Consider the following 10,723-nt stretch of genomic DNA (forward strand, 5'->3'; position numbering starts at 1 on the left):
GGAGCTGCCATTACCATGATGAACTCAGCTTCAAGCTTTGCTAAGTTGGAGAAGAAGATTGCACGAAGGAGGTATTGCTCATCTACCTAAATAGACCTAGGTGTTTCTTGAGCTTGATTGTGTTTCCTTTGTAAGAATCTTTTTCTACTTAGTGGATTGCCTGGTCGGTTGATGACCCCCAGTTTTTCCCAATGGTGGGTTTCTGGGTGAACAGTTTCTGGTTTCCATCTCTGTAAATTTTCTGGGTTTGTGTTCTTGATGGTTGACTAGTCATCTGAATTTGTGCGGTTGACTAGTCATCTTTTTATGCTGTTTTGTGTTTGCTTGATTATGCTGTGTTCTTGATTGAATATCTTTTAAATTTACCCCTCGTCACCTAAGTACCAATTTCAATGTTTGTCTTCTGATGTCATGTGATGTTCATCTTTGGTTTTGTCAATGTACTTATGTGTTTCTATTTCATTCAAATAAAACGATCCTTATAATTAACTTTGATGCGTACTTTTTGTTTGAATACTTTATGAATTACGTAAAGAAAAGACAGTATATCTTCTTATTTTTAATGAAATGCTTCGTTTGGCTTTACCTATGGTTCATAAATCTAAACTATAAAGTATTTAACATCAAATTAATGTACTTGTGGGGTTTGTCTGAAGATTGAAACTGGATTGAAACACGATGATTAGTTCTAACATGTCCAACATTATGCTTATATATCCGGAACCTTCTTAACAAATTATAGGACGGGTTGGTTTGGGCCCATCTTCAGATGCACATTTATGGTCTCACATTTTTTATTATAATATTTATTATTTAGAATAACTATAGAGAGAAGGGAAAAGAGCCTTAGTTAGTAAGAAAGATTCCATCCATATATTTTTATTAAATTATCATTGTAAATATTTTATTATGAAAAAGATTATCCTCTTATATTTTATTACATTATTACTATTCATATGTAATAATATCACCAAAATAAATTAGTTGTTGTAAAGAAGAATGGGTGAAGCCCACATGCTCTAACATTCAAACCACACACCCACCAAACCAAATCACACACCCACCAAACCAAGCCATTTGCTTTGCCTATAAATAGGCATTATATTTGCTTGTAATGGAAGATGAAAATGAGAGAAGATGAAGGGAAGAAAGAATGAGGGTGAGTGAGTTGAGAAGAGAAAGAGAGCAAAGAGAAATTCTCCTAGAGAGAAAATTCAGTGAGCATACATATTGTAAACACTAAAGTTGTAGCCATATTATTTTATATAGTGAAAGTTACTGCTGCTGCTCTCCGAGGACGTAGGCATAGCCGAACCTCGTTAAATGCTGTGTCTCATCTACTTTACGTGCAGCTCAATATTCGCACATATTCCAGTTATTTTACAACATTAGTTACTTATAAAAATGTGACTATTGCTTTCTTTTTTCAATCAACCAAGACAAACAGCTAGAGAGGGGAAAAGTAAAAGCAATGGGGTTCCCACCTCAGTGGTTGCCAGTAATTAATCATATACGAAGACAAACAGCCAGCAATCAATTTGTCTGCCAATCAACCAAAGATAAACAGCGAAAGCAACCAATCAAACAGCCACCTACCTCAATAAATAACCCAAAGTGTGTTCCACATTTCAGTATTGTTTGTCTATATATATAGTAGGGGAATTTACAAGCTAGCTCTAGCTCCGCAGATTGCATATGGCAGCCACAGTTTCCCCGATTGCTAATCTCAAACTTCTTAACCATCATAACTATGAGTATTGGAGTTCCCGGGTGAAAGTGTACCTGTTAGCTGAAGATGTTTGGGACCTTGTGGAAGCAACCACTGAACCACCTAAACCAGAAGATGGTGAGGTTGCGTTTAAGGCTTGGAGGAAGAATAATGCCAAGGCTTTACTTGCAATCCAGACGTCTTGCGGGGATGATACTTATCCTATAATCGAGGGCATTACCGGAGCCAAAGCTGCCTGGGATGCTTTGGCTGAAGAGCTAAAGCCTTCTGATTCTGATAAAGAGCTAAAGCCTTCTGATTCTGATAAAGAGCTAAAGCCTTCTGATTCTGAAAAGCTGAAGCCTTCTGATTCTAGAGAAGGTATACTCATACTGGACTTCATATTTTCTTTTTCATACATGGTGTTAAGGTTGAAAGATTTAATTTAATTTTTTTTAGAAATATATTTATATGTTACCCTCCTACATGTAAAAATAAAATCATCGCTCCGCAACTGATGATTGTTTTGGGTCTCATCCTCAAAATTTCATAATGCCCGTTTTACCCTCCAGCAGCAATTAATTTTATGTACTCCTTAATTACTGCATGTATATTACTGGTTTTATTTCTATGGTGGGTTTTTTCAGTTTTGAATTTTGAGGTTTGTTTGTTGGATTCTTTTCTTCTTTTATTTTCTGTTGCCTTCTGTTCTTCTTTTATTTTTGTTTACTAGTTTTCATTCTCCAGTCAACCGTGCTCATAAAATAGGTATAATAATATATAATATTGCGTGATATTTTGTTTAATTTTAATTTTTTGGGTGTTGCATTCTTTTTTTTTTTAGTTTGAGAGTATACATCTAGGTATTAAAGGGAGGTGATTTTCTTACTCTCATTTTCTCCACTTACACTCCATTTTGTTTTAATACTTTTTAATCAATATTGTTCTTTTTTATTCTTTCTCTTTCTTAGTCTACCCATACCCTACATTAATGTTTTGATAACTGGAATTAAGAAACGTTTATAGAAGATAAAACAAAAAAAGAAAAGAAAAGAAAAATGGCTAGAAATGTGAGTATTTGTACGCCAAATTCGTAGTTTTTTTTTACCAAGTATGTGAGTACTATTTATCTTTGGGTTTGTTGTGGTTAATAGATAATAATTTTTTTGGGCTAACATATGAATATGGTAGCAGAACCAAAGAATGCTACTAACAAAACTGTCATTAGGAGCTTAGATATGCAGAGATAAATATAGTCTCAGATTTTTATTCTGTCATAATATTAGTAAGTGATTGTACATGTTTATTAAAGAGAATTGTAGGGTAAATGTAGAATAGGAAAGAGAAAGAACAAAAAAGAAAAAAATTGATTAAAAAGTATTAAAAAGCAAAAGGGAGTGTGAAAATCAACTCCCTTAATTTACTGGGGTGGTGTTTTTCATTTATTCTTGTCAAGTTTATTTGTTATTGTATATGTGGGAGAAATTATTAAGTAATAGAGACATACCACAGGTACGCAAGTAGACAGTGGCGGAGCCACTCCTAGACCTGGAGTGGCCCTGGCCCCCCTAAATTTTTATCTCTTTCTCTATTATATTATATATAACATATAGAATTTGTAATAAACTACTTATAATTTAAGTTAAAGTTCCCTCTAAAACAAATTAGACATGACTAAAATAGAAATGTTTTGCTCTAAACATGTAATTATTGAATACTTAGATATTTTATATACTTGTATTTTTTACTTTGGCCCCTCTGACTTTACAATTCTAGCTCCGCCTCTGCAAGTAGAGTCTAGCTGTGAAACTGATGCCACATATATCTCTTTGTCAAAATAAGTAGAGTCTGCCTGGGATTTTTATTTTTATGTTTGCTAAGAAACAGGGCATAATAATAATGATGATGAGAGCGATGTGAATTATGCTCCTTTGTACGATAGTTTGAAGCGTGGTGATTGGAATGCTGCAAAGGAGTTTATTGATCGACACCCCGAGGCACTAACACATAGAGGTTCATCAAGCGGTGGGACAGCTCTTCACGAGGCAATTGAGAGGAAGCAGTTACACATTGTGGAAGAGTTGTTGAAGCTGATGACAGAAGAGGACTTGGAAATTCAAGATGACAATCGTTGCACAGCTTTTTTCTGTGCTTTGCAAAAAGGAATGGCCCCAATAGTTGCCAAAATGGTTAAAAAGAACAAGAGTTTAGTTACCATGCGTTTTACCAACGTAGCAGGAAATACGACTCCAGTTTTAGTCGCTTATGCCTTCGGCCATTGGGAAATAGCTCGCTTTCTCTATTCTCTTACTCCAATCCATGTTTTGACTCAAGACAATAGCGGCCGCGATGGTGCTCAACTTATTTCCAATTGCTTTGCCCACAGAAATAAATTTGGTAATTTTGACATCATTTTCAAATATATATAAATAACCAATTATAGTATATGTTGATCTGTGGCTGCTTATGTGATGAACCAACTATACTATAGATATTGGATGGGATTTACTTCAGCAGTGCCCAAAATTGGTTCTTACTGAAAATTACTTCGGGCACTCCCCACTAAATACACTGGCTGATTTTCGTTCCGCATTTTCAAGTGGAGTTCCCCTCAAATTTTGGCAATGCTGGATCTATAACAGTTAGTATTTTATATTCTCTTCTCTCTTCTCTCGTCTCTCTTCTCTTCATAGTATCAAACTAATTTTTTCATGTTAAAGTTATATATAGTGAGATGTACCAACTAAATATATATGTCAGATTTGATTTATTTTGTATTGCAAGGATAATCGAATCGAGACTGAAAAAAATAGATATATTAATTACATTAATACGAAATGAACTTTACAAGAGCTTTTTATTTTTTATGTTTCCTTCTGATTTGATTTATTATGTATATATGAAGGAGTGCAAGTCTGCATATTCATTAGCTTTCGTTGTTCACAAAATACAGTGTCTAAATTCACATATATATCATTAAATAGAAATAGAATAATACTAAATGTATTGATTGGATTGTGTTGCTTTCTCTTTAGATATACAAGTACAACAACCTCAACCTGCTCCTATCAACTCTGATGTTTGTGTAAATTTTGAAGAACTAGAAGATGACAAAAGAAATCCAAGGGATCTCATTTCCTCAGGTACGTACACTGCGTTCAAAGTGTTCATCGTACAAAACATTTTTGTATTTTTTTATACAAAACATTTTCTTCTTGGTTTTTTATTTTGGTTTTCAATATTGCATCCTTTGTTATATTTTATATTTAAAAAAGCAAATGTAAAGTAACGTATCCTTCTAAGGCAAAGCTTGATGGTACGGATTTCGCAATGCAGTTACGGATTTCTTCCAAGGAGTTGTTAAGAATCTTCACAAACGGTTAAGTATGCTAGCTACATCCATCCACATTATTGATTCTTGGTTTAATTCTCACTTTTGCAAAACGTTGTAGATTAATATTGTTTTCACTGTTAACCTAGGAATCCATGACTTGCATGAAATGAGATTGCACCATGACCGAATTCTTCAAATTCTACCGCTCATGTGTGACGTGGCAACAAGTAGAAATCTTGACTCGAAGCAAACTGCCTTCGTGGAAAAGGCAATCTTCCAAGAATCCCACTAATAATGGGGGATGAAAGCGGAGTTCATTAAGGAGATGTGTAAGGCGAATCCAAGAATCCCACTAATAATGGGGGATGAAAGCGGCAGGACAATATTTCATTATGCCGTTGAATGTCGTCAAGAAAAAGTTTTTAGTCTTATATATCGGCTCAGTGAATATGATAGGAATCATATCTTAACAAGGGCAGATAATTTTAACAATACTATCCTACATGCAGCAGGGAGTTTATCTGCACATCTTAATCATATTCAAGGTGCAGCTTTGCAAATGCAAAGAGAGCTACAATGGTTTAAGGTGAGATTTTCTCACTTTATTACATAAATGTAACCTCAGACAATTACTTTGTTACATATCCCTGTAAAGATTTCAGAAAGGCATCGATGTTATTAGGAGTGGAACCATTTATTATATTGGACTTTCTATTTTGTTAGGTTTCCGATGTGGAACTCGTATATTCTTTAACAATCCCTATAGGCTATATATGTAATGTGAGTTTTCTTAATGAAATGTAGGAGGTGGAGCGTATTTTACCCCTCCAGTACTTGGAAGCAAGAAATAAGACCGAGCAAATAACAGCGCGAGAACTATTCACCAAGAACCACAAAAAATTGGTGAAGGAAGGAGAAGAGTCAATGAAAGGGACAGCAACTTCTTGCACAGTCGTAGGTGCCCTCATTGTTACCATTATGTTTGCTGCGGCATTTACAGTTCCCGGTGGAAACAATCAAGATACAGGTTTTCCCATCTTCTTAAGAAAGAAGTTCTTTAGGGTTTTTCTAATTTCAGATTCTATATCATTCTTTTCTTCGACGACATCAGTGATGATATTCTTGGGAATTCTCACATCACGTTATGCAGAAGACGATTTCCTCAGGTCTTTGCCCACAAAAATGCTATTTGGCCTTTTCACCCTTTTTTTATCTATCGCCGCCATGATGGTTGCTTTTTCTTCAACTCTTTTTATTATGCTTGAGGGAGAATCATGGGTATCTATTCCAATCAGTTTGCTTGCTGGAGTTCCAATCGCCTCGTTTGTGTGGATGCAGTTCCCCCTCTTTCTTGATATTTTGAAGTTTACTTATGGAAGAGGAATACTTGACAAGAAATGCAAAGCCTGGGAATAAAATCCTGATTATGTGGTGTGATGTTTGTCTTCTGATGTCATGTGATGTTCGTCTTTGGCTTTGTCACTTTTAAGAAATTTTTATGAAACATGTAAAGAAAACACAATGTACGCGTGTGTTTCTATATATCTATTTCGTTCAAATAATACCATCCTTATAATTAACTTTGTTTGAATGTTTTATGAATTATGTAAAGAAAAGACAATATGTTGTGATTTCTATTGAAATGTTTCAGTCTTGTGATTAGGATTTGTAATTCGTCTAGGGTAAATACCATACTCCTAGGGTTTACATGCTTGTTTGCGGTTTTCATTGATCTTAATGAGTTTCTATGTGTTGATATTTGACCTAAATACCTTAGGCGAATTGCATGTAGGAAAATATGAGTTAGCCTAAATACCATAGGTAATTCATGAAGAAGGAAAACTAAGCGGCGACATCAAATTGTTAGTTAATAGGAGGCTAGATCGGATTACTAGTGGTGAATTCATTGTCCTAGTGCTTTTATCAATTTGAATTTCTCATCCTTATGTTTCGTGACTTTCTACTTATTTGTCTTTTAATTTCGTTGTTAATTAAATCATTCTTTCAAAAATCCCTTTCATGTTTACGTGAGTATGCTACGTGTTTAATTTCTTGTTTATATAATTAGAGTAGTTAAAATATTTTGTGAAGTAAATTAGGTTAGACTAATTGGAAGTTGAACTCAATACAATTGCAGCTTTATTATCACAATACAAATCCATGGGTTTCTGGGGTCCAAACCCAAGATCTCTCAACAATCTTCTCAACCAAAGTAACTCGCACACACCTTGAGCCATACCACGGTACTCGACCTAGGCACTAGACCTAGACACCACTTTTTGCTTTTTACTCCACCAAGTAACAAGATTTACCACCAACAAATGTGAAATACCTAGACGTAGAACGTCTATCAGTGACTGAACCATCCCAATCAGCATCCGTATACCCTTCCACATATGAATGACCATACTTGCAAAATATTAACCCCTTTTCAGGAGTTACTTTCAGATACCTCAAAATGTGCATCATAGCACCCATATGATCTTCACTAGGAGAATACATAAATTGACTCACTACACTCACTGCATATGTAATATCAGAACGTGTACGAGATAAATAAATCAATTTCCCCATACGTCGTTGATAACGCTCTTTATTTATAGGGACTTGATCAGGATACAAACACAACTTATGATTCTGTTCACTAAGGGTATCAATTGGTTTACAATCCAACATTCCAGTTTCTGCAAGTAAATCCAGAATATACTTTCTTTGAAACAGAAAGATACTATGTTTAGATCTGGCAACTTCAATCCCAAGAAAGTATTTCAAATCATCCAATGACTTCATCTCAAACTCGAAAGCTAGAATTCTAAAGATTTTGCATTTCTGTTTGATCATCTCCAGTCACAATTATATCATCAATATAAATAATTAAAGCTGTCAATTTACATTTATGACACTTTATAAACAAAGTATGGTATGAGTTACTCTGCACATACCCAAATTTCTTCATAAATGTTGTAAATCTCCCAAACCACGCTCTTGGAGACTGTTTCAATCCATATAAGACTTCCATAGCTTACACACAACACCTTCCTTAGAGGTTACAGGAATACCATGAAGGAGATCCAATTAAATCTCCTCCTTGAGGTCACCATGTAGAAACACATTTTTGACATCAAATTGTACTAAGGGCTAATCGCAGTTAGCAACTAGGGACAATAGTACACGCACAGTATTGAGTTTTGCCACTGGAGTAAAGATCTCCAAATAATCCACTCCATAGGTCTAAGTATAACACTTTGTTATCAATCTAGCCTTGTAACTGTCAATGGAACCATCAGCTTTATGCTTAAAAGTAAACACCCATCCGCATCCAACAACTTTCTTCCCTCGTGGTAAAGGAACTAAATCCCATGTTTTATTCTTGTTTAAGGCATCCATTTCAATATTCATGGCATCCATCCATTTGGGGTTAGATAAAACATCCTGCAGTTTAGTTGGCACACATACACTAGATAATTGACAAAAATATGATGCATATGAGTTAGACAAATGATGAGTTGACACATAATGGCTAATGTGATTTAGGCTTGGCATGTATATTAAGAGAATATTGTAATTTAGGTTTCCCACGCGTGGTTCGTGGGGGTAACTAATAATTTGACACATATAGATCATTAGAAATTACCTCACTTAATTCACTATCACAAGTAGATTGGGGCACTGGTAGGGCATAGGGGGTATTGCATTGAACTCATCCATACAAGAATCACTGTCATTATTTTCATATACAAGCGACTAATCACTTGCTTCAATGTGATCAATCGTTTCGACACCGAAAGCACCCGCTTCATCTCCAAATATGGGCGATCGGTCGAGTTCCAAAGGGCGATAAATTGTTTCTTCATAGAGACCACAAGTTTCATCTTCAGATATAGGCGACCGGTCATTTGGTTCAGTGCGACAGGTCGTTTCCTTCCCGAGAGCAGTATCTTCAAACACATCATTCTCCAATCTAAGACTCTCCAATTCACTCCCATTTTCCCCCTCAATTGGAGAGGAGGGAGAGACATAATAGGGCACTTCTTCATGAAAAGTCACGTCTAAAGTAACATGCACCTTCTGGGTAGGTGGATGATAGCACTTATGACCCTTCTGAGTAGAAGAGTAATCAATAAAGACACATCGCAGAGCACAATGATCAAGTTTATTCTGTTGATGAGAGTAGACATGAATATAGGCAACACAACTAAAAACGTTAGGGGGCAACTTGGAGACTGAGACAGAGGAAACATGGTCACCAAACACATCATGCGAAGTCTTGAAATCAAGTACTCGGCTAGGAGTACAATTAATCAAGTAGGCAATAGATAAAACAGCATGCCCCCAAAGATGATGGGGAACATACATGTCCAACATAAGGGAGCGGGCAACTTTAAGTAACTGACGATTCTTATGTTCAAAGACACCATTCTGCTGAGGAGTAAATGAGGTTGTCATTTGGTGAATAATACCTTGAGCACGGAAGAAAGATGTCAAAGTGTTATTCACATATTCGCCTCCATTATCAGTCCGGAATACTTTGACCCGAGCATGAAACTGAGTAGACACCATAGTACAAAACTCTGGAAGGATGAAAGCAACATCATGTTTATTTTTCAACAAAAAACCCAAGTGAGTTGAGTACAATCATTAATAAATGTGACGAACCAATGAAATCCGTTCGAAGTAACGCGAGCTGGACCCCACATATCAGAATGCACTAAATCAAAAGGCTTTACAGCTTTACTGTCACTCAAAGGGAACACAGTGCGATGACTCTTGGCCAAAATACATGTCTCACACTTAAAACTGGACTCATCACAAGAGCGGAATAAAGATGGAAATAGATGCTTAAAGTAGCCAAATGACGGGTGTCCTAAGCGACGATACCATAACCAAATTTGCTCTTTGTCTTTGACACTGCAACTTTGAACAGTATTAATAACACAATCACGAACTGGTGCAGAAGGCAATGTCAAATAATATAACCCTTTATCCGCTTACCATGCCCAATTGTCTCGTGAGTCTTGAGATCCTGAAAAGAGCATTGTATAGGATAGAAAGTAGCAGAAGCATTAAGTATATCAAGTAATCGATCAACAGATAACAAGTTACAATGGATACTGAGAACTAGTAACGCACGAGAGAATGACAGAGTAGGAGTGAGAGAGATTGTGCCTTCACCAGTAATTGGAGAGGGCAAGCCATTAGTACTAGTTATGTATGGGTCACAGGTGTTACTAGACAACTCCTCAAAAAATTTAGTGTCATAAGTCATATGATCAGAAGCACACTCCTCAAAAAATTCCTGGTTCCACATTGGGCACAAGATATTTAGACTAAGGCTTCAATCTGGTGCTTTAGGATGTATACTAACATACAACCTGTAAATTTGGCTGTAACTGAAACAAGATGATTCACGCTTGCATTTCAATTGAATTTGAGCAACATCTGCAACATTTTTATATTTCTTTTTTGTTTGACACTAAAAAAAATTTATTTTTGATGCGCACACCTTCCTTTTTTATACAACACTTGCCAACAATAATCTTTTTGGCCTCACTCCCAAAAATAGTTGAATGGAAACAAATTATGTCCTTCTGTTCCAACTCAATCTGTGAGTGTGTGTGTTTAATTTTCTTTTTCTTGTTTGTTCTAACGTATATGCTCGATTGACATAATACCACCATGGG

General features: G+C 35.8%; 2 protein-coding genes across 3 annotated transcripts; both read left to right on the top strand.

Annotated features, from left to right (window-relative positions):
• On the top strand, window positions 1,357–5,352 carry LOC18782140. Its single transcript, XM_020560563.1, has 6 exons — window positions 1,357–2,089; window positions 3,590–4,105; window positions 4,200–4,349; window positions 4,744–4,851; window positions 5,045–5,092; window positions 5,189–5,352. The coding sequence occupies exons 1-6, from the start codon at window positions 1,696–1,698 to the stop codon at window positions 5,332–5,334; spliced, it is 1,362 nt and encodes a 453-aa protein (XP_020416152.1). The 5' UTR covers window positions 1,357–1,695; the 3' UTR covers window positions 5,335–5,352.
• On the top strand, window positions 5,330–6,622 carry LOC109946246 (ankyrin repeat-containing protein NPR4-like). 2 transcript variants are annotated; one of them, XM_020560565.1, is made up of 3 exons: window positions 5,330–5,628; window positions 5,847–6,069; window positions 6,193–6,622. In XM_020560565.1, exons 1-3 carry the CDS (start codon window positions 5,344–5,346, stop codon window positions 6,456–6,458), a joined length of 774 nt encoding a protein of 257 aa, XP_020416154.1. In that variant the 5' UTR covers window positions 5,330–5,343; the 3' UTR covers window positions 6,459–6,622. The 2 variants fall into 2 exon arrangements, with proteins under 2 accessions (XP_020416154.1, XP_020416153.1); XM_020560564.1 differs by having other exon boundaries at window positions 5,847–6,622.

This window comes from Prunus persica, chromosome G3, assembly GCF_000346465.2.
Source record: "Prunus persica cultivar Lovell chromosome G3, Prunus_persica_NCBIv2, whole genome shotgun sequence".
NCBI classification, from domain to species: Eukaryota; Viridiplantae; Streptophyta; class Magnoliopsida; order Rosales; family Rosaceae; genus Prunus; species Prunus persica.